Source organism: Thyridium curvatum (assembly GCF_004353045.1).
Source record: "Thyridium curvatum strain D216 chromosome Unknown NODE_10_length_634906_cov_78.760910, whole genome shotgun sequence".
Taxonomy (NCBI): domain Eukaryota; kingdom Fungi; phylum Ascomycota; class Sordariomycetes; order Thyridiales; family Thyridiaceae; genus Thyridium; species Thyridium curvatum.
Window position 1 is genome coordinate 223689 of NW_022156765.1, and position 22885 is coordinate 246573.

A 22885-nucleotide genomic window follows, 5' to 3' on the forward strand; every position below is an offset into this window, starting at 1 on the left:
GAGAGATTCGCTGGGATTGGCCTGGGCGTATGTACGGAAGTAATGTGCATGGCAGCAGCTCATCTCTGCTTGGCACTGGGGGGGATTCGCTGCACCCACACAGACACAGGGTCAGATCATCATCACAGCGACAGGGGGGGAGGGAGGGCCCCCAACCGAAAAGGTGGCAGTACCTCGCCCAGGCCCAGCCCAGCCCAGCCCAGCTCCAGGCCCGGCACCCAGAAGTGAACATAAGCCTTTTGCCAAGCTTTTGTGCCAAGACTTGCTCCCTGGATCGCATTAGTGTCCATGTGTGCTTGCCCATTCTGCAACCTGTTTAGTTGACAGCAAGATATACAAGTAATGATATCCCCGATGTGTGGATGAAGTGGTGGCAGAGAGACCCGAGGAGATGAGAGATCGGTCGGTCCATTGATCGTCCTCCTCGGAAGTCCTTCTTCTTTCTCCCTTCTCCTTGCAGGGATATACGTGTTTGCCTTTTCTCCCTTTCCCTTCCACGCGAGGACCCGTTTCATCAGCTCAAGTTGCGCCCTTTTCCTTCAAACTTCGTGCAAGTACAAGAAAAGCCGATCAATACGAGAGCTTGTCTTATCCCGTCCGTTCCGGGAAATGCAGGTTAAGTTATCTGCATGTACCTACTGGCAGACTACCCAAGCAGAGACAGGAACCAACTGGGGCCAGAGGGGCAGAAGGGAGAGGGGGGGCTGCATTGGGGTGGTATCTGACCGCTTGTCGCGATGGCTAGTGCGGCGGCGGCGGCGGCGGCGCGGTTCGTGCTGGCTGTGTGTCGCCTCTTTTTGCTTGCTGCCTGCTTGCTTGCCCCCCGATGCTCAACGGACAAGAGCAGCCGATGGAGTGACAGGACAAGGGGTCCCTGCCTGGCGGTTTCTTGCATCTTTCCCCCCCCTCCTTTCTCCCCCGTAGCAGTCCTTCTTGTGCTATTCCACACATGGGCAAAATACAAGTACAAAGTTAGCGAGGTACATTGTGCATTGCAGATCCGTCAGAAGCCACACCCCCCTCGCAACTCTGTTCCCTCATCCAGTCAAGACACAACGCGAAAAGCGGGCTAAGGGGCTGAGCTATTCGTTTGATGAGGGTCTTCATTCCATTATGTCATTGTACTTGTCCTTGTAGAAGAGAGTAGTAGAGGTCTATATTTGTCACAGTAAAAGAGACAATTAAAAGTAGGTAAAAAAATACCTAGTGGAAATAATAATAATTCACAATGCGCAAGAAAGTAAGACCAATCAGTGGGCCCTCCCATCCTCATGCTGCGCGGCGATGGCACCGTTTCGCTTGCTGTGTACGATGTCTCTCCCCCATTCCAGATCCCTCCACCCCCAACTAACCCAGGTGGATGCCGCCCGCCATGCGCGCGTGCTGCTGGCGCACCCACGACACGGTCCGCGAGCACTCCTCGAGGTCGACCTCGCTGGCCTTGCGCGACCGGCCCCGCGGCGAGACGGCGCCGCCGTGGCCGCGGCAGTGGCTGCACCCGCCTCCTCTCCTCCGGGCCGTCCAGCGGCGCTCGGCGAGGTAGAGGGCGCCGCCGACGGCGACGAACAGCAGCACCGGCAGCAGCCAGCGCAGGGAGCGGCCGATGAAGACGATGGCCAGGCAGTCGAGGCTCGTGTGCCAGGCCGAGGAGCCGAGGTGCTCGAACAGAGGGGTCGACACGGCGCCGTTGAGCCGGTGCATCTTGGGGTCCGAGGGCGGGCCGCGGAGGACCTTGTAGTCCGACCTGTTCTCCTGGAGGGAGTGGACGGTTCTTTGTCGCCGCGCCGAGTTAGCTTCTAGGTAGTTGACACGAGTGACAGACGAAAACACAAAAAAAAACTCACGAGACAAAGTGGCAGCCCGTGCTGAACATGATGGTCGCGTAGGGCAGGCCGAGCCAGCGGTGGTTGTAGGTGGCCAGGCTGTCGACGACGGCGCCGACAAAGGGGTTGTGCCGCTCCGCCATGACGAAGCCGACCGACACGCCGACGGGGTGCGCCTCGGGCGCCACGAAGCCGAAGCGGCGCAGGGGCCCCAGCGACCGCCGGCAGCGCAGGTCCATGTCCAGCACGACGCCGCCGTACTCGTACAGCACCATGTGCCGCAGGGCGTCGACGCGCTGGATCGGGAACGGGTAGCTGTCCCACATGGGCTTGAGGTGCGGGAACTTGTCGGCCACGAAGGCGCTGGCCGTCTCGTCGGTCCACAGGTGGTGCTCCCAGCCCGGGTGCAGGTCGAGGCAGCTCTGCCGCGTCGCCTTCCACTTGTCCTCCGTGCCGGCGCCGGGCGCGTGGCCGAGCATGACGTGGTGCAGGATCGCCGGCACGCGGTCCTCGAAGCCCTTGCCCGCCGTCGTCTGCGCCGCGTCGTAGCTCTCGAAGGTCACGTCGAAGGCGTCGGCCTCGCGCGAGATGACAAACGACGAGGCGCCGCGGCCCCAGGTCAGAGGCAGGGCGGCGAGGGTCCAGGCCGTGTAGAGGGTGTGGCGGACGGAGAAGAGCAGCAGGAGCGCGAGGAGCAGGCCGACGAGGAAGACGGGCCGGCCGGGAGTTGCCCTCCGGGGCAGGCAGCACGTGAGCATGGCTGCTGTGCTGTGCTGTGCTGTGCTGTGAGGTAGAGCAAGAGTTGTGTGGTGTGGTGTGGTATGGTGTGGTGTTTCAAGACGCCAAGGAGATGAGATCTAGTGAGGTGCGCTGTCGTCGTCGAAGAGAGTTGTGTTGAGGAAAAAGATAGTTGTGAGACAGACAGACAGAGAGAGAGAGACAAGAGAATCCGAGGTCGTGAATGGTAGCTACCTAGCCTCGCATTATGGATGCAGGGTGAAGAGCTGCAGCTATTCCGGTATCATCGAAGAGTTTTGAAGAGGTTGTTCAGCTAGGATGGAAACAAAAAAAAAAAAAAAGACGTGTCGTGAGATGTGGAAAAGGAAGGTTTTGAGCCACGGGTTTGGAGAGTATGAGACGACTGGCGACGGAGGCGAGGTACCTGCCGGTGCTAAATACGGTAGCTAGTCAGCTGGGCAGGTCTGTTTTGGGAGGGAGGGCGAGGGTGAGCGCGGTACATTAAACGGGTAGAAAGTTTGCGAGACAGACAGGGAGACAGGGGCAGTGAGGGGATCGGTATGGAGTAAGGTAGGGTACTTGTAGGGAGAGGGCCTCGAGACTCGGAGACCCGAGACACGAGAGAGAAGGGTTCTTTCTTTACATGGGAATCAAAGCCACGGAGCCACCCACTCGAGTGCAGGTAACGGTACGGGGAGAAACGGCGGTAGGGATCAGATCTGTGCTGAGATTGGGGACGGGAACACCCACGGAGAAGGGAGCATACGGCGGTGGACCAGGAGTTGTGGCGGTCACTGTACCCAGAAGAGAGAAGAGCTAGGTAGCTGGAGAGAGGGATCGGCCAGAAGAAGAAGAATGAGAAAGAAAAAGCAACGAGCTGCAGGCGGCTGGGAGCTGTGTGTGTGTGTGTGTGTGTGCCTTGTCTCAGCGCGGGCTGGCCTGTCCGGGCAGAGAGGAATTAGGTTTGAGTCGTACGGGCTGGCATTTCGACTCGAGCACACTCACTCACTCGCCTGGGCCCAAACTAACTAACTAAAAGACCCTGACAGAACAGGAGAGGAGCGCGCTCTCGATTGGATGCCAAGAGGAATCCTGACTTGCGGACGAACTACCAGTTAGGCATCCAGATTGAACAAAGTCCGAGCAGAGCGCGTGAGCGAGGTAGCGCCCGTCAAAACGGTGCGAAAGAGGCTACCTAGGTAGGTACTCGACTCTGTCAGACTTGTCATGAGAGGTACTTACGGAGTAGGTTAGGTCTCTTCCCCTTCTGACTCCGTCTCCCCCATTGCCTCTTCCGTTCCCCCTCCCCCTCCCCCCCATTCCATCCGATTTTGCTCGAAAATGGGAGCACGAGGGCAACATGCGCTGCCGCCAGGGCAAAATGAAAAGAAAATGATGGCATGCATGGATGCAATGCAGGGGTGGGTGCCTCCAGGGCTGGGATGCCGGGGTGTGTGCTGGCAGTGCTGGCGTCGCTGGAGGCGCTGGAATATTGCCCCAAAGAGACTAGACTGCCTAGGGCTGGGTCTAGGGCACTTAGCCTGCTCTTAGTCCCGACACTAGCCCTGGTAGCGCGTCCTGCGCGAGTTGACTCGCTGTGAGTGTGCGCTGGAGGCTGCAGGCTGCAGGCCTGCGCTGGTTTTGGTCCCAGGGGTCTGTGTTTTGGGGTCTGGACCGGCCCATTTTGGTGAACCACTCAATCTCAATCAAGTCTCACCCATCCTCATCCTCACAGCGCCAGCACGCACTCTACTTGTACACTCCCTGCAGGCACGCACGTGCTTTGTCAGGTCCCTTGCTCTCCTCCTCATCTGCTGCATGCATCGCAACATTGCCTCTCAATGCCCACTAGACAAAAGCCAAGCCCGAGACGCTCATGTCCTCGGGGTCTTGTCCTCCCTTCTCATTCGACACTCGCCAACCACATGATGACACTCCGGTCCGACGAGCATCTCCGGCCTCGAGCTCCGGGCATCTCGACGTCCCCGTCCGCAGCCAACTAAATGCCCGATGAGTCCGCTGCACAAGAGAGAGAGACGCCGAGAAGAATGTCGACAATCACAGCCAGCTCCAGCAAGTTTACCAGTCACTGACACGTCCTCGCTCGTCGCCAATCACGCCCGGCAAGACACCCAAACCGTCTCCCAGATACTCTGCGGTATCCCCCTTCGGCAACTGGCCTCGGCTCTTCTCCTTTCATCCCGCTGTCATCGTATCTCGCAACATTATGTCCGCTTCGGGAACCCAAAGACCCTCGCAGAGGTGGAGGACTCGGCTGGCCTCCGCGCCTCGATGACGCTGCATACCACCACGCCCTTGACCGGGACCCGAACGTGGCTAGGGGTCCCTCAACAGACTCTGTCACCCTCGTCTTCTCTCCGCTCTTCATCAAGCTCGACCACCCCGTGTCCCTCTTCGCCATTCCAACCTCTACAGCTACGAGTGGCCTGACACTGCCCATCAGTTCAGGGATATCAACCACAGCCGTCACTACATCCTCATCCACGGCTGCACCGTCTCATTTCTCCTCCCCTTCGTCGTCATCATCCCTCTGGCCTTGTGATACGCTGTGTCGTATCGCGCCCGGCGCCCGCGGACAGAGACCTGGATCCACGATGCCAAGGAGGCGACCCGAGTCCACGGCAGGTCCATGACCGTCCCCTCCCTCCCCGTCTCATCGCCTCTCCACTGTCGTCGTCGAGCACTCATGTAGCTAGAGCATCAGGTGCTTGCAAGTGATCCAGATCCATGTGGTTTCTCGTAGTCGAGGCGCGTGGTCACGAAGTGTACACGACCCCGAGGCTGGTCACGCAAGTCTTTTGCGCCGCGTCATGCCAGCCCACACACGTGCACGTATGATGGACCAACACGAACGTAGAAGCAGCCATTGATGATGGTACTCGACTTCAATGTCATCTGCTGCCGACAGGTAAAGCGGCCGGGAATCTCCTTGCAAGTCAAGGCGTGAGTCGCATTGCTCCCTGACAAAACAGCGTTGCCACTGCAATCATCGATTCCTCAACCTGAGTCCCCTGAAGGATAGACAAGCAGGCTAATATTGACTGCTCGATCTGTTCAGCGCCATCACAACCTATAGACCACTCTACTCGTCACTCATGTTCGTAGATCCTGTTCACTGCCTGATTGATGCTTCGTCCTTCTAACGTCTGCATTATTGGCCAAGGCTCCATGCTCCCGTGCTCATCTTGCAACAGCCTTCGAGCCTGGCCGCCAGCCTTGCTCACGTGCTTTGCTCGCAAGACTTTAACCATCGCCGTAAACACGGCATTCATCACAAAGACGGTACGAGAGAAAGGCTACCAGTAATAGCCACATGCTTGAGGCCCCGAATACTGTCCCAGACACCTGTTTGGGGGAGCTGTGCAGGGGTCAGCAATTTGCACTTGCTTGTATTACATCTAAAGGCTCTATTCTATCGTGGTTTCTATCAAGTCAGTATTAACATCTCGCTTTCTACATGCTTGACTACACAGCACTGCAGCTCTGGTTCACCCGCGCGCATCCCTTGGGGCACGGATACTCCGGGTCGAACTGCCACAGGAAGTACGGGTCGGTCTCGTTCGTCAGCACCTCCCCCATCAGACGGCTCTGGTACGGCAGGTCGAAGCTCTGCCGGAAGACCTCGAGCGACGAGATGCGGATCTGGCCCCAGCCCTTCTCGACCAGGGTGTCGATGCTCGTGCCGTAGACGTACTCGCGGAACCCGGCCCACCGGATCGCCGAGGCGCACATGGGGCAGCTCTCGGCGTTGGTGTATAGCGACAGCTGCGCAAACGCCTTGAGCGCGCCCGCCGGCGAGAGCCTGTAGGGCCCGCTCGGGTCCGTGAGGATGGCGGTGCAGTTGTTTATCGCCGCCATCTCACCTTGTTCACACAGTCTAGTTAGCAACGCGAGGTCCTCCAAGAAGTTCAACGCCCACCTTCGATTTGCTCGGGAGAGGTGCGAGGTAAATACCGTGCAGGGTAGGGTTGCCTAGCTTGCTGTTGCTGTTGGCCCCGGTGCACACCAGCTTCCCGGGGCCGGATGCGTCCGTGTGGTTGACGATCACGGTGCCGAACGCGGCGAACGGACAGGGCGCCCCCAGAGCTTTGTTCGCCTCGCGCATCCAGTGTGCCCGGGTCGAGAACGGGACGCCGTTGATCATCAGCGTCGGACTGCCGATGGGCGCCTGCTGGGTCGCCGAGCGTCTCGACAGGCCATGGCCTTGTCCGCCGCAGGCTGCGACGAGCTCCGAGGCAAGCGCGCCGACGAGCAAGGTGGGAAGAAGCATGATGTTACCCTGGGGAGTTTGAGCGTGACCTGCAGGGCAGAGGATTGGTCAATGGGAGCATGCGTCTGCATTTTGGGGAATTCTCATGGGCCGCAGCTCTGCATGTTATCAAGTCTCGCACAAGCAGCGGTACGCTCGGCCGATGACGATATCCATCTCCTTGGCTGTCAGGTGGAGCTCGGCCGAGGGACCCCGTATCTGGCGTACACCAACCAGAGATGCTGCATTAGACTGCTGTCACTAAAATGACTTCAACACCTCCTCGATAGGCCCGGACGGTTATGATAAGACTTTCTCTCAGGCCCGAGACAGCGGCCACCCCCAGATAGACCCCGCACTTGCACATGGAGTCGTCGAGGAGATCACCAGGCAGGGACAAATAATACAGTTGTGCTGGACGTTTGACAGGGCCTGATAAATGCGAAGATCTGTCGTGTAGAGTCCATCAAGTAAAGACCCAGGAAGCTCCGGGCTCAAAGTCATACGTATTGTGCAACTACAAATCCTCGTGCCTCCATAAACAACCATGTCGCCAAGCACACTGCTGCCCGAGCCGAGCTTCACGCTTACTCCTATGGACAAGACGCCAAAGGAGAAACATGACTTTGGTGCAGTCGTCACTGACCTGGACCTCAATGAGATTTCAGGTAGGCCCAGCAGATGCGATACCACCGGGGAGCGTTGACTGATCAACGACAGATGAGGATGTCTCGGCTCTGCGAGAAGCCATCTGGAAGCACAAGGTCGTCGTAGTCAAGGGGCAAAAGGACCTGCTTCCTACAAAGCAGTGGGAACTTGTGACCCGGTTCGACCCTGATGCACCACAGGTGCACTCACACGGCAACCTGAAGGAGTTCAACAAGAAGGGCGGTGTCTTGTCGGTAGGTGATCCCGAGCCAGCCTTAACGTCGGTCTGCTGAACATATGACAGGCAAGTCGCGACGTCTACGCCATCCCCGGGGCCGAGAACGTCCGGCTCATCGGCAAGGGCTACCAGGGAGCCGACCACTTCGGCCTCAAAGACGTCACAGTCAAGCACGCCCTGTCCCACGACTGGCACGCGATCGAGCTGCCCCTGGACCAGTTCAACAGGGGCCACACGCGCTTCCAGCGGTGGCACATCGACGCCCCGCTCTACGCGCGGGATCCCGCCTGGTTCACCACCCTGCGGTGCGTGACGAAGCCCAGGCGACCCGACGGCGCGCACCTCACCATCCACTGGGACGACGGCTCGGGCACCACCATGCCGACCGAGCCGGGCCTCACGGCCTTCGTCAGCTGCGTGCAGATGTACGACCTGATGAGCGACGGGGAGAAGCAGGTGGCGGACCACTCCTGGGTCGAGTACGCGCCCCACCCCTACCAGTGGATCGCCGACTGCAAGGGCAACACCACCGGCCTCGGCCTCTACACGCAGGGCAAGGAGCGCAGGGTCGAGGACATCAGCGACTGGGACCCCAGGGAGGTCAAGCGGTACCCGATGGCGTGGGTGAACCCCGTCACCGGCGAGAAGGCGTTCATGGTGCACGGGATCTGCGCGCGCAGGCTGTTCCTCCGGTCGTCGCCCGGCGAGGAGCCCCGGGTCGTCGACGACGTCGTCGAGATCCGGGCCTTCCTCAAGGAGATCCAGTCGCGCGTCCTGAAGCCCGAGTACGTCATGCTGCCGCCCCTGGAGGAAGGCGACATCGTCATGTGGGCCAACTACCAGATGTTCCACACCGCCGTCGACTACCCGGACTCGTTTGGGCCGAGGTCGATGCACCAGGCGAACATCGGGGCCAGCACGGGGCCTGTTGGGCCGGTACCGATTCCCGCTACTGCTTGAGGTTGTTGGCGTGGGAGTGAGGGCGCATCTCTGAGGGGACAGGAATCCTGCTGTATGATCGTTACGATGAGTCTTGTTTCCACTATGATATTCTAATTGAATAATTTCTGTTTGTTCTTATTCAAGAACTGATTATCTTGATGATAAGAGACAAAATGCAATGATGAATGGAGTTTCTATAAACTCATCCTTTTACAGCCAAACACTATTTGGACTGCAGCTCTATGCTTTATACTATAGAGGCCTCTCCAGCTGCGGCAACTGGGCGATTTCCTGTACCCTCTTTCTCAGGGAACTGCTGCGATCCCTTCTCGACCGGCTCCGTGGTCTGACTCTCAGCATCATCCACAACACCAGGGGTGACATCGTACCCTTGCACTACGTGACTGATCAAAGTCTTCTCGTGCGGGAAGAAGAAGTTGAGCACCAAGTAGATGGACGCGGACACAAAGAAGCCGTACAGCCAGTTGAAGGTGAAGAGGTTCTGCAGGCCTTGATCGATGTCAACGTTGTTGGGCGCGACAGTCTTGGCCAGCGCCGGCAGAAGAGGAACGATCGTCAGGACCAGAACGACCAGGGCGCGCCAGTTGACGCCATAGTCGTACCGGTAGATGCCCCTCGGATCGTACAGCGCCGGCACGTCGTACCTGCGCTTCTTGACGATCCAGTAGTCCACGCACAGCACGGCGGCAATGGGCGCCATGAAGATGGCGTACGCCGACATGAAGTTCAGGAAGGCCTTTGCCGAGGCGACGATGATCCACGGGCAGAGCGCCCAGCCGCCGATCAGGGAGGCAAACACGACGCCGCGGCGGATGTTGAAGTACCTCGGCAGCAGCGTGGTGATGTCGTTGGCGAACGAGATGCTGTTGGCGCTGATGTTGACGCTGATCTGCGCGAGGAGCCAGATGCCTGCGCAGAAGAAGGCCGCGGCGCGGCCGCCGGAGGAGCCCTGCCACTGCCCGACGATGTCGAGCGGGTTCCAGGAGGTCTTGCCAAAGACTTCCTGAGAAGCAGAGGCCGCTATGATGCCAAAGACGCCGATGAGCACCTTGAAGATGGGGATGAAGGGCAGTTGCCAGACCTGGGCGCCGCGTGTTTGGGAGAAGCGGCTGAAGTCTGGGATGTTGCAGGCAAGCGTGCTGTAACCCCCGGTCACGCTGGTGAGATTCGCCAGCCAGAGCCAGGCCCGCTCCGAGCCGTGGACTGTGCTAGGAGCGTAGAAAAACGCCCCGTTGCCGCCTGCCTTCACGGTGATCCAGATCACCATGGCTACGGCCATGGGCGTAACAAGGGCCGTCTTTGCCCAGAACATGTACTGCAGCCTGTGAGTTGGGACGAGGAGGAGCGGGAACTGTATCACCCAGTAGATGAAGTAGGAGATGAGTCCCTGGCTTGTCGTTCCGGCTGAATCTGGCAGATGGTTTGGAAGACGCCCGAAGCTAGGCCAGATAGCGATGAGCATCTAAGGGTCGAACTGGTCAGTAACTTGAGCATGGATCAGTGATGGGATAATACTAACCTGTCTGACACATGTTCCGCCGCTTGCACTCTGAACACCGAACCAGAAGAGGGCCAGGATACCTCGGCTGATCACGACAAAATAGCTGAGCCAGTAGCCGAAGCTCGCACGGACTGCGATGGGAAACGGGATGTGCAGGTCAGATCCTATCGCGCCGTTCAACACGGTCGGGATGGCGTTGCAGATCGCTGCAACTAGGGTGATGAGAATCGCATCCGTGGCAGTCAGCCCGGTGGTCATTATGGAGCTGGCTGCTGTCCATGTCGAGATAGTGACCAGGTCGCTAAACCAATACGTGATGAAGGTCCAACTGGTCCAGGTCCGCTTCTCCACGGGGACGGGATCTTGATCTGTCGGGCGGGTCAGCTCGAGCCTTCAGCGACAAGTTGACCAGTCGCAAGACTTACCCGCGTTTGTCCAGACATCCGGCGGAGCGATGCTGCTCGACTGTTTCGGCAGCAACCAACTCTTTGGCTCAGTGAGGCGAGCATGGACCTTGTTCCTGATGCGTATTCCGCGAGATTGAACTCCAAGGGGATCCATATCTCACTGATCTAGCAATGGCGCAGAAGTTTGCACGTCGGTGTTCCAGCTAGCTGTTCGATCGTGATCAGCAGCCACAGGCAGTCGACCAGCTCACGACATCGTCGCTGGCCATCAACCCTTGCCCGTCGGGGTTTTGTACATTTTGACCTGCACACTCCTTGTACGACTCTGACTAAGAAAGAACTCCAGCGTAAATGCAATGCAGGCTGCATGCTTATCGCCACCTGTGCCACCCGGCATTTACGCCTGATTGCAGACGCATCAAGTCGAGCATCGCAGCTCGTAGCGCCAGATAAGCTGGCAGTCCAACCCTGGGGTGTAACTGCATATCAGTCTGGGGGTTGGAGAGATGATAACACGGCGCGACGTGATAGGAGGCTTTTGCGGCGGCAACCCCGTCTAGTGCCACCATCCATGATCGCCATGCCAGAAGCGGTGTTAGATGCCCCGCATCGTTACCGGACTAGGAAGATCATCAAGGACGGGCGGTGGCCTTTAATAACTGCAGTGCTGTTCTCGCCCTCGGCCGAAATTCATGGAGGCAAGTCTGGCGATTTCTGAACGACATCTTGGACATGTCAAGCCACCGCAGCAAACTGGCCTGTTCGGCCTGCACCCGGAGGAAGGTCAAGTGTTCGAAGACGGTACCCTGTACCAACTGTGTCCGAAGGTAATTGAGGTCTTCTTGTGCACCGAGATTCAGTCGGGACGCCCGGCGTTAATGCCTTGCTGTAGGGGAGAACAGGATATATGTTGTCAAGCAATCGGATCTCCCACAACCACTGAGCTTAAGAGCAGTCCTCTTCAGGACAACACGGTATCGCCTGGAGCAAATCTGCACGATGCCGATGCTCTAAGAGCACGGGTCGTGCAGCTCGAGACGGAGCTTCGCAGTTTCCGGGCGGCTTCGGCTCCCAAACGGCCACCATCGCGAACGAGGACCGAGCCCTCATACCATATCACCCTTTTGGACGAATCGAGGCCAGACGAGCCGACAGCAAGGCATGATATCGGAAACCCAGACGGGGCTGGCGAGCAGGCTCCTGAGCGTGACTCTGTGATCAACGATGCGGCATCGATCCTGGAGTTTCTGGCGTGGGGCAGGCGGAAGAACCCCGACTTTCACTCGGTCGCTTCGCCGGAGGCAGTAGTGAAAGGCCCCGGCGCTTCGGAAGACATCGGCGATGCGCCTTCACAGGACCACTTCCCGGACAATATCGACGATCCCTGCCCACTCGCCGTCCTCCAGATGCTGCTGCCCAGCAAGCGACAGGTTTGGCAACTCGTAGACTACCACGACGAGAGCCTGCTGTGGTACCACGGCAGCTACTACTCGCCCACGTTCAGGAAGCAGCTGCACGACTTTTACTCTCGGTTCAACGGCTCGATCGAGCACGCCGGCGTCAACCTGCAGTGGGTGGCACTGCTCTTCTCCATCTTGGCTGGCACCATCACCTGTGCGCCGGTGTACAGGGCGCATGTTTGGGGCTTTCGTGACCCCGAGCGCGAGACCCTCTCGAGGCGTTGGGCTCGTGCTTCTGTGACTTGTCTGAACCGCGCTGAATACACAGCCAACCACTCCATCCTCTCAGTCCAGGCCATAGCGACCCTGACCATCGCAGCGCACATGCTGGGTCTCTCAAACATGCAGTCAATCCACCTGGCGGCGGCCGTGCGCATTGCGCAGAGCCTTGGCCTCCACCGACTCACTGAAGACTCTCCGGGCACGCCAGTCGAAAAGGAGACGGGAAAGCGAGTCTGGTCCCAACTATGCAGCCAAGACTGGTTCAGCCTCCCGTTCTCGGAGACCTACCTTGTCAACCCCATCTACTCGCATTCGGACCCTCCCCTCAACTGCCATGACGAGGACTTGCTCCCTCTCCCCAACAGCGTCCCGACCATCACCAGTTACTGCCGGTTCCTGAACCGCGTTGCAAACATAATGCCGCAGCTGCAAGACGGCCTAATGTCGTGCAATACTGTCTTCACGAGGTATGAGCAAGTTCTGTTCTGGGACAAGCGCCTTCGAGCCTTGGCGACGGGAGAGCGGCCTGCGTTCCTGGGACACGTGCCTCTGGACCCCGTGTGGCCAGCCTATGTGCCGTGGGCGAGGCGGTCCCTGGCCATCTCGTCAGCCCATAAGATCATCATGATCCACAGGTCCTTCCTCTCGGAGAGCTTCAAGAACCCGGCCTTCGCGTTCACTCGGTGCACGTGTATCGCAGCATCAAAGACAATCATCAGGGAGTACAAGTTCGTCGTGGAGGAGGACGGGCCAGTCCTCTGGATTCACCAGGCATTCTCAGTGGCAGCCTCCATCATTCTCCTCCTTGATCTGCTGCACCGTGATCCGTCGGACAAGGAGTATGCTGAGCATAAACAACTAGCCGAAGGAACAGTGCACATCCTCCGGCGCTGCCAGAACAGCATGATAGCTGCTCGAGGAGTGAAGCTCCTCTCCGCGCTGTTGAAGGAGCTCCCATGCCCGTCCGATACGACCAAGCACTGGCGGAAGCGAGCAGCGGATGACGTCGACGCTGTACCACCGCAAGATGCCAAAGGGCATAAGCGGCAGCGGCGTTTTGACGTTTCGACATTTGTCAAGTCGTACTGCGGCGATGTCACCCAGTCATCCACGGGTAGAACAGGCCCGGAAAATGTCCTTGTGTCGAGTGACGAGACTTTGCCTCCGAGTTGCAATGCCGGTGATGCCGAGGAGCTCACTCTCGGTCCGCAGGAGGGGTTTCAAGACCTAGCAACACACGATCCATTCTACTCTGCGTTGGGGATCGAGGGCTCGACTGATTTTGAGAACTTGTTGTATTTGGCTAATCATGATTTTTCTATGCTATAAGCAGGCAGGGAGAAGCAAGAATCTAACTTGAACCTGACTCAGCCGCTGATCTTGGTAAAGAGGTGCTTGACTGCTCCGCCGACAGCCTCCGGATCTTCGAGAATCACCTGGTGGCCGCTCTTGACAATGAATACAGAACTGTCCCCAGCCACCAGCCTGTTCAGGTCCTCTGATCTTTCAGGAGGGCTGATGCCGTCCAAGTCTCCAGCAACAAATACGGCAGGGCATGTGATCTTTGAATAGTCTGGATCCGTGTGGCTGGGGTCGACCATCATCTCGCAAGTGCGCGCGTAACCCTCCGGATCGGATGCCGCGACAGCAGCATGAAGAGCCTCTCTGATTTTGGGTGGCACGTCTCGCATGTCTGCAGGTGGAAAGTTCGTCGTTGCCGCAAGATCCGCAGCAAACCCGATACCTTTCTCTCGAGTGTTCCTCGCCAGGTCGGTCATTCGTTGGCGGACGATCGGGATGTGGGCGGCTGATCGGCCAGCGGCAAGTAGCGCGAGACCGGCGACGTCTTGGGCGTGCTCTGCGGCGTAGTGCAGGGCGACGATGGCGCCGAGGGAGTGGCCGATGATGACGACCTAGGGAAAGAATGAGCCCCTATCCAACCGAAAACGCATGACAGGTGTATGCCTACCTTTTGCGCTCCCGACTCGCTGCCAGGAGCTGCTTGCAAAGATGTGATGAGATGGTGAATGTCGGAGACATGGCCGCCGACTGAAAAGGGGCCTTCTGTCGACACTGGCGATTTACCAAAGCCTTGGAAATCCACGAGAATGACGCTATAGGACGTGGGCAGGGATGGTAAGAGCGGCACAAACGTCTCTGTCGAACCACCGAGGCCGTGTAAGCATATTAGCAGAGGGCCACTGGAGTTCCCAGCTTGTAGATAATGTATGGCTGTGCCTCCGGGGGTACGGAATACAGAAGATTTCAGCTCAGAGGCAGTCATGGTGGTCAATTGATTCTGTAGAGAGTGCGGTACACCAATGGAAGAGTTCTGACACATGGGGCATTTTCATGGGATGAGTCCCTGAGCATTCGTTGTCTTCGCATTGATTTTCGTGAGTCTCGGCCGGGATCCTCCACAGTGGTTGTGTCCTCGGCCGAGCAAGATCAGTTCGCAGGAGCTGATCTTGCTCCCTCGGCCGAGGCTAAACTCCACCCACGAGTACTGAGGTCAAGCTGACAAGGCTGCTTACGGTCGTTATCTCCAATCTACTCGCGTGCAAGAGATGTGGCAATTTGGGTATAGCTTTTAATGAACTTCAATGTCGTCAGAATACATAGTCAATATCAAAGTGCTTTGTCAAGACAGAAGCAAGTAACGTCTTAACCAATCAGCGTACTCGAAGTCATTTCCACGATGGTTGTCACATCAGTGATCACGGAGGAGACCACAGACGTCCATATCGTCTCGGAAAAGGTCGTCTTCAATCTTCCACATGCTGAGAAGACCACCGGGCGAGTGGTCCCTATGGACCACGGTCCAAACAGCAAGGTTGATTTCGGTGCATCCGTCTACGGCATTGACCTCAACAACTTTACCGATGCCGACTTTGAACTCATCTCAGATGCGTTGCATAAACACAAGATGCTCGTGTTCAAGGAGCAGCCCAAGATGCTCGCTCCCCAGCAGCAGTATCGCTTGACGGCTAGGTAAGCCGGCAGAAGAGTCATTTGCCAAATCGAACGACACTAACGTCTGCAGCTTTGATCCCAACGAGACAACTGGCGGCTTTGCACACGGTGCTGACCCATACTTGACATCGCACAAGGGTCTCAAGATCTACGGCATCCCGAAAAGACCCGCAATCCCGGTCCAGCCCCAGGTGCACATCCTGGGTCGTGGTCCTCTTCCTAAGGAGCACTACGGCTTCCCTCCAGACTTTCAGGTGCAAGGCATTGACCACGAAGAGTTCCATCTCCCGCCTCACATCCCCGCCGAGGAGCGGGAGGCGGGAGCCAGCAGGTTCTACCAGTGGCACTTTGACGGCTCGCTCTACAGCATCCCTCCTCCTCGGGTCGGATGTCTCCTCGCGGTGCGCACTCCCAAGGGCCCAGACGTCACTGTGAGGTGGGACGACGGGACCGGTACCGAGATGAAGATCGCTCCGGGGTCCACCGCCATGGTCGCCGGTTCGCGAGCATTGGAACTGCTTGATGGTGAGACGCGAGAGATTGTGATGAACAGCCGGATCGAGTATGCGCCCCACGCGTTTGTGTGGATGTCAACGGCACACAGCGCGCGCTTGGGGCATCTCTTGGAGACCGAGGGCCTCGAGAAGCCTCTCGACCAACTCCCACCGTGGGACAAGGACAAGGTGTGCATCTACCCGATGGTGTGGACGAACCCCAAGACGGGCGAGAAGTCGCTTCAGGTCCACGGTCAAGGAGCATTCAAGCTGTACCTGAAAGACAGTCCCGATGGAGAGGAGAGAGTGGTTGACGATCTCAAAGAGGTGCGGGAGTTCATGAACAAGTAAGTGACGATCTGCTCTAGCGATTGCTCCTCAACCTCTGACACTGACATCTTCCAGGTTGATGCGGCCAGTGCTAGAGCCCGAAAACATCTACGCGCATCGCCACGAGGAACAAGACGTCATCCTGTGGTACAACCGGGCACTCTGGCACAGCATTGTGAGTTCATGTCATTTCCCTTCCAAGAGTCGCTTGCTCACATAGCAACGAACTAGACCGAGTTCCCCAAATCCTACGGCCCAAGAGTGATGCACCAATGCAATATAGCTGCAAGCGATCATCCATCAGGTTGAAGAGAACTCGCGTGTCAGGAGTATATGTAGCAGATATTGAAAGGACGGTGTGTTCCGGTAGTCCCTGTAATTCATCTCGTGGCACTGAGTCACCTACTGAAGTTCAGATGTAACAATGCGTCTCCGGCGCCAAGGTCATCCTGCTCAATCTAAATGCACTTGTCTCCCACCCTGCCTGCGTCAGGCTCAGCCGTTTACAGAGCATCGTCCTGCCACTCGGGGCGATGACATCTCTCTTGTTAAAACCCTTATGAACATAGCGGTAGTTCTTTCATCAGACGACAAAAAACTAAAAAGCTTTGTACTCTATGGCATCAAGTTTTCTTCCGGGGGTTGCAGTTCAGTCTTTACCATGGCAGCTACTGTGGCATCATACGTTGCCTTCTGATGCCTACGTTGAGCGTTTCTGGCAAAAGGAGGCCACTCGACCGAGGACCAGCCTTCCTGTCCCTGACGGATTTCCACGTCATCTTGACTCCCCGCTTACATGGACTGGCGCAGAAGTTGAAGCAAAACGTCTGCATGAACTTGTGATCTTAATCAAGAGCAACTTCCTTTTAGCAAATCATCATGATCTCTCAGTTCGTCAACCTTCGAACTGCCGCTACACTTTTCCCAGCGTCTGAGGAAGCTTTCTGACCAGATCTACAAGGGTGTTGGCTTCGAACTCATTCGGGGGCTGGAGCCGGCCAAGTATACTCCGAAGCAAAGTCTCATAGTTTACGCGGGTGTGAGTTCCCACGTTTATTCGCAACGAGGATTCGTTGATGTGACAGCCAAAGGCGTTGTTGGTAGGTCGGCCCTAATACACTGGTGGAGCTGTACGCTAATGCACTATCCACGAGAACAGCACATATTGTCAATGTGCAGGCCGGTGGCAAAGGGCCCGACACAACGGCGCCTGCTTTTACCCAGATCCCTCTGGTACGTCGTCCGTAGGACACGTTATGGTGAACAACAAGTCATCTGACAAACGCTCAAAAGTCATTCCACACGGACAACTGCGAGGTGATGGCTTTCTTCTATATGGAGTTGGCTGAAAGCGGCGGGGACACACTCCTCAGCAGTTTGTGGCAGACTTACAATGAGCTCGCAGCCCACCGGCCAGAGGTGCTACGCACGCTGGCAAGACCGTGGGTTTTCGACAGGTACAACTACGTTGCCCATTGCTCTAATCTCTAAACCATCTCAAACAAACGTCGCTATGAGTGGCGCTATGCAATGGAGTCGTTGGGGGCTAACACCATCACTCTCCAGTTTCAAATCCTACGACTTCCAGCCGCCTCGCCACGTCCGACCTCTTCAGAGGCTTGACTCCGACAAGGTGCCAATTCTGATCCGCTTCTCCCGCTATGGTATTCTGGGATGGCAGCGTCAGCGCAACCCAGATCTCCCCGCGCCGACTGAAGATCAGATCGAGGCGGCAGATGCCATACAGTTCATAGCAATGAAGAACGCTTTCAAACTGTCCCCAAAGAAGGGGGACTTGCTGTTCGCAAACGACATGGCTCTCGTCCATGCGCGGGAAGGGTTCGACGACGGTGGTGATGTGAGCAAGAGACATCTCATCAAGATGCACTTTAGGGATCCCGACCAGGGATGGGGCCTTCCCGAATCGGTGGAGAATGAGTGGAAGACTGTGTATCGCTCAAGCGAGCTAGGTGGGAGCCGACAGGAGATCTGGGACATCTTCCACCAGCCTGGGTTGGAAGAAATGTCGTCTGTGAATGGCTAGGTAGCCCGGCTACCGGTCAAACACCCAGTAGGAGGCGGTATTATTGCTATTTCTGGGTACATCTGCTCGTTTCATCCACCGTTCGCTACATGTAGCACGTTGCGATCGTGCCACCATGAGAAGCTTGGGCTTTGGTCAGCAGCAGAGGCCGCAGCGATTCTCTGTGATATTTGTCTTTCAACAAGACCTTTGTGAAATATACGGGCTCCATAGTTCATTATGTTTACATTCTTACCGTCACAAACCTCCCCTTTCAGTACTGAGATTCCTAGCCAACGTGTACCAACGTGGTAAGTTGCCGACGAGCATATCGATCTCAGAAACAAGATGGTTTAAGTGGCAGCTTGGACAGCTCAATCACATCGACTGTCTCCTTAATCGTTACACATCTTCGTCTCCAATAGTAATTCCAGAGGGGAGGAGAGAGGAACGTATATTTCTGCAGAGCTGTGCAGGCCGCTCTTCCAGCTTCCAGCTTATGATAGTATAATGCTGGCATCAGTCTTATGTACAAGCACCATGACCGCGCTCGAGAAGGATTCTTCTTCGCCCTCGGCCTGGATAACCTCGGTACCTATGTCGTCGAACCCGAGATGTGCATAGAGAAATGTGCCGAGGGGGCTGGCGCACACAGTCACCGGCCAGCCCTTCTCTGCAGCATCATCCATGCCCCACTTTGTCATCATGGTGCCGACTCCATGACGTCGGAACTTGGGAAGAACTGCCAGGACGGAGAGGTTGAGTTGCTTGTCAGACCATTTGTAAAAGAAACCGTCGGGCTTGTAGCGCTTCCCAGCCACGGCGACATATGTCTCGACGTGTTTCTTGATGGCATCGCGTCGTTCGTCTAGTCCGCGGTCTGCGGGAGTTTGTGATTTAGCGAGGGGTGCCCAATCACGAGGATTGGTGAAAACATGCCCATTGGTGGCGCGTCGGCCAGTACGGCAATGTTCCAAACTGCAATGCCGATGAGCTCGCGTCCCCTGTCTCCAGGCGGCTGGTCGGCAGCCTCAGCCACGTGGACCAGGTACTTGTGCGGATTGTCCAAGTAGTACTCGTATTCCCTTCTCAGCCACTTGAAATGATCGTCGGTGTATTGGAATCGGAGAGGGTAGCAGTAATTGTCCATAGGCTCCTCCACGAAGCTATCGATATGGATTTGGGTGACGGTACTGAGATCGGCGTGGGTCGCCTCCCTGAGGCCCTGTAGGGAGGCAGACGCGGGCGGGGAGTCCATCTTCATCTTCTGGGCAAAGTCTTTGGCCGAGTGACAGGCAGGTCCGTCAGGCAGAATGAGGCGACCGAGAGACTTTCACTTTCGTATTTGACCAACTCTTCCGTTCCTTATATCATCGGCCAGGGGGTGGTGCCACGTTTTCCACCAGCGTGAGGTGTGCTGACCAGCCAGAGCTACCGATTTCCTATCTGGAAACAGCTGCGCTCACCGTTTGCCTCTATCATCACGGCCGGGTTGGGGAGGCCCGCGTCTGGCAGGTACATTGCATGCAGGGAGGGGTAGCCACAGTCACCGATTTCCTTGTTGGGAAAGGCGGCGTCAACAGGCTCGGGCCAGAGGCGCAGAGAGGCCCACACATGCATGATGACAAAGATCACCAGGGCGGGCTTGAGACACGCCCAGTGATTCACCCGGTAATCACAAAACAGGTTCGATTTGAAGACATGATCTAGATTACAGCCGATCTCGCTCGTATTCTTTGCATATGCAGTGTGAGCTACAGAACACCTGTCTTCATTACTTCTAGGACAACGGGAGGTCTAATAATACATTCCAAAAAGGTTGGCAACCCCGGCCAAAAAGCTAGCCCGGGCACGCCGCTTCGGAACGAATGACTCACAAGCAAAGGAATCAGGGACTGAACATAAATCATAGATAGAAAAGGCTAGTTCACAAGCCGTTCAAAAGGGCCAGTCACGACAACAAGAAGTCCTGTTCACTGCATGCCAGAAACGGCCCTGCATGCGGGAACCCAGCTCTACAGTCGTCAGAGAGCAACTGGTGACACCAGTACATCTCAGTCTCGTACATGAACTCGTTCCTGAGGCTATGTAGCATTTCCTCTTTGGTCTCTCGTCAGTACTCGCCATAAACTTTGCGCTCTGCCATGATTGGACCTGTACTCACTTTGGCTCTGAATTTCGCCATTGATATCGGCCAAAAAGTCAATCTGGCCTTGGGACATGATTGACCCATCAAAGTCGAGCGCGCTCTTGGACAGAGAAAACGGAGCAGCGCCGCCGGAAGCAAAGTGGAAGTAAGAAAGTACAGTCCTGCAACCGTGGTAGTAGGCGTCGCTGAGAGAATCCCCATCATTCGATCTCGGCGCAAACTTGCAGCAAAGGGCCTATGTGAGCAAAGTGAATGACGCAGGGTCTTGGGCAAAGCTTACACTGTTGCCGTATCGTCTGGAGTAGTCAACGACTTGGCTGATGATCACTTCCGAGTTGTGAAGGATTATAAAGGTGGCAAGGTAGATCTCGTACCAGTTCTCCCTCTTCTTCTCCAAAATTTTCTTCTCGAGGAGATCCAAGAGTTTCTCTTTGAGAGGTTTCAGTACGTGCTTGATGGTGATTTCGTCGAGCTGAGTATCCATGATAGGTGTGACGGGGACTGCCTTGACGTATGGATTGAACCGGCATGGACCAATACGCTCTGTCATAGGCTCAAGTCCAAGCATATCGTCTCCGGTAATGAGCCAGAACCTCTCGATCATACGAGTCGCCGACCAGAACATCAAAGCACCAGTCACGAGAGCGCTCTGATATGGGCAGTATTTAGCAAAAGGGATGGGATGGGATGACAGAGAATGCGTACCTTGGATTCACGGATGAATCTTTCTGCCTCTTTGAAGGTCTTGAGAACGATGGGATTGCTGTTGACCAGAAGCCTTTGGGTGAATTCTCCTCTGGCTTTGGATGTATACTTGCGCAGATTCCGGCCGGCCTCTTCCAAGTCCGATATGTAGTATGGAGGCAGCTCATAAGTCTGCTTGCATCCCGCGGCATCAGTCCAAGAGTAGCTCGTCGTATCGCCCGGACCGGCCTCGTAGCGTGATAGGGTCACCTCAAAGGTGGTAGTGCAGACGTCATGGGTGAGCTGCACCTTGTGCGGGGGCTCGAAGACTGTTGTTCCATCTTGCAGGAATGAATTGTTCTTCCTCGGCTCTTTGGATCGCATCCACTTTTGAAGACTGCCAAGTTTGTCCAATGTTGTACCTAGACGACACAATCAGAAAAGGGCAGCACGGCAATCCAAGCGCAAGGGACGCGTTACCAAGTCGGAACAGCTTTATGTCAACGATGTCGACGCGACAGCAAGGCTTCTGGAGGAGGTAGAAAGGAATACCAGCGCATCGCCCACAAGGCGCAAAGTCGTCTTTGCCTCGTTCGCACTAGGTAGATAGCGTAGCGTTAGACCAGACAACTCCCCCGCATTAATCACATCACACTACACTGTATTGCACTTACCCGACTCTTCCTTCTTTGACAAGCCTTACATGCCCCGAGTTTCCTTGTGTGAGCCGTAGAGGTCCGAGACTGCTCATCGAATCTAGACCTTTTGTTGCCGTAAGCCCGGAAGACGATCTGGTTGGAGGTCGAACATCCTCGTTTCTTCGACACTGTGGGTGGCTGGGAAGAACTTGGGTCTGTCGTCGACCATGTTGCCAGAATGGTTGCCGTTTGCGACGTCTATCAGAGGTATAGGCCCCCATCCTTGGGCTTCGAGACCAGAAGTGGACTCCAATCGATCCTCCTGAGCAAGTGCTGGGCGGTAAGAAGCAAGAGTAGTCGATGCCAGGTTGGAATGCAGGATCGTGGGTTCCGAATGCTGTTGAGCCGGAGAAAGGTTCAGCAGCGGATCGAGCGACTGGAGCGACCCGCCGCTATTGACCAACGAAAGCGAACTATTTTCTAGGTGGAATGCACCGGTGTTGAAATCAATACTATGATGGGACTAGAACGGGTGAGGCAGTTCGCTCTCTATCGCCCAGGGGAAGTCTTGTGGGTGGGACTCGGGCGAAATCACGCTAGCAGTTTGGGGTAGGAGTGGGAAAGGGTTCAGCTCAGGTTGGGGCGAGTGGTTGCTCGGGAGAAGCGCATGTGCAAGCCCATGGACTGCTCCATCCGTCGCCGGCAAGGTCGTGCGAGTGGGAAATGCCTCCGCAACGGCGGCGGCGAAACCGTCCTAGTATCCTGCGATGTACCTGGGGTCGTCATCCCGCCCGCTTTCCGCGGGAGTTTGCTGGCTTCCGGCCTGTTGTGCATGCGTTTTCGGAGACCGTGGCATGGTGCTGGCGTGTTGTCGACCTTGCCCACCGGCTTGGGTCGCAAATCGCCATCATTTATAGACGCAGAGCGATCCGAGCTGGAGGTCCCTGGGGCATCAGGCATCAGATCGATGTGGTGGTTGGCAGGCCTGAGGGATCAGGGGTGAGCCAATAACCGTCGCCCAGCGAAAAGCAAGCAGCCGCCGCTAGGGCTAGCGTTCCCGTGACCTGCTGCGTGCTAACTCGAATTGGAAATCGGTAGGTGGAAGGCCCGCCTTGGCTGTCACGCACCTCCAGGGCTGTGGCTGTTACTGTTGCGCCCAGGTTCGAGGCTGAACCCAGACCAGACAGCTCGAATATTAATTCCCGCCGCCGTTTGGACTTCGCTTTTGCAACATCCGTCGGGCTTCCAGAACTCCTCCACACCTTGCAGCGCACTTTACACCCAGCTTGGGCGGCCATTCGCGCTGCCGCGACCATCTCAAGGA

General features: G+C 56.6%; 8 protein-coding genes across 8 annotated transcripts; 3 read left to right on the forward strand and 5 right to left on the reverse strand.

Annotated features, from left to right (window-relative positions):
- Window positions 1-1347: 1347 nt before the first annotated feature.
- On the reverse strand, window positions 1348-2581 carry E0L32_002494 (uncharacterized protein; the record flags this gene model as incomplete). Its single annotated transcript, XM_031136690.1, has 2 exons — window positions 1348-1744; window positions 1845-2581. The coding sequence occupies 2 exons, from the start codon at window positions 2579-2581 to the stop codon at window positions 1348-1350; spliced, it is 1134 nt and encodes a 377-aa protein (XP_031000348.1).
- A 3466-nt stretch (window positions 2582-6047) lies between these two features.
- On the reverse strand, window positions 6048-6852 carry E0L32_002495 (uncharacterized protein; the record flags this gene model as incomplete). The annotated part of the gene is made up of 2 exons (XM_031136691.1): window positions 6048-6445; window positions 6537-6852. The coding sequence occupies 2 exons, from the start codon at window positions 6850-6852 to the stop codon at window positions 6048-6050; spliced, it is 714 nt and encodes a 237-aa protein (XP_031000349.1).
- Window positions 6853-7378: 526 nt separating this feature from the next.
- Window positions 7379-8677, forward strand: E0L32_002496 (uncharacterized protein; the record flags this gene model as incomplete). Its single annotated transcript, XM_031136692.1, has 3 exons — window positions 7379-7499; window positions 7552-7733; window positions 7784-8677. 3 exons carry the CDS (start codon window positions 7379-7381, stop codon window positions 8675-8677), a joined length of 1197 nt encoding a protein of 398 aa, XP_031000350.1.
- A 229-nt stretch (window positions 8678-8906) lies between these two features.
- E0L32_002497 (uncharacterized protein) lies at window positions 8907-10742 on the reverse strand (the record flags this gene model as incomplete). Its single annotated transcript, XM_031136693.1, has 3 exons — window positions 8907-10142; window positions 10200-10549; window positions 10607-10742. The coding sequence occupies 3 exons, from the start codon at window positions 10740-10742 to the stop codon at window positions 8907-8909; spliced, it is 1722 nt and encodes a 573-aa protein (XP_031000351.1).
- Window positions 10743-11280: 538 nt separating this feature from the next.
- Window positions 11281-13599, forward strand: E0L32_002498 (uncharacterized protein; the record flags this gene model as incomplete). Its single annotated transcript, XM_031136694.1, has 1 exon — window positions 11281-13599. The coding sequence occupies one exon, from the start codon at window positions 11281-11283 to the stop codon at window positions 13597-13599; it is 2319 nt and encodes a 772-aa protein (XP_031000352.1).
- Window positions 13600-13637: 38 nt separating this feature from the next.
- Window positions 13638-14554, reverse strand: E0L32_002499 (uncharacterized protein; the record flags this gene model as incomplete). Its single annotated transcript, XM_031136695.1, has 2 exons — window positions 13638-14183; window positions 14240-14554. The coding sequence occupies 2 exons, from the start codon at window positions 14552-14554 to the stop codon at window positions 13638-13640; spliced, it is 861 nt and encodes a 286-aa protein (XP_031000353.1).
- A 414-nt stretch (window positions 14555-14968) lies between these two features.
- On the forward strand, window positions 14969-18111 carry E0L32_002500 (uncharacterized protein; the record flags this gene model as incomplete). Its single annotated transcript, XM_031136696.1, has 7 exons — window positions 14969-15261; window positions 15314-16084; window positions 16143-16242; window positions 16996-17167; window positions 17227-17300; window positions 17361-17524; window positions 17634-18111. 7 exons carry the CDS (start codon window positions 14969-14971, stop codon window positions 18109-18111), a joined length of 2052 nt encoding a protein of 683 aa, XP_031000354.1.
- Window positions 18112-18587: 476 nt separating this feature from the next.
- E0L32_002501 (uncharacterized protein) lies at window positions 18588-22417 on the reverse strand (the record flags this gene model as incomplete). Its single annotated transcript, XM_031136698.1, has 9 exons — window positions 18588-19068; window positions 19143-19368; window positions 19557-19844; window positions 20255-20474; window positions 20520-20888; window positions 20945-21345; window positions 21404-21521; window positions 21686-22013; window positions 22335-22417. The coding sequence occupies 9 exons, from the start codon at window positions 22415-22417 to the stop codon at window positions 18588-18590; spliced, it is 2514 nt and encodes an 837-aa protein (XP_031000355.1).
- Window positions 22418-22885: the final 468 nt, after the last annotated feature.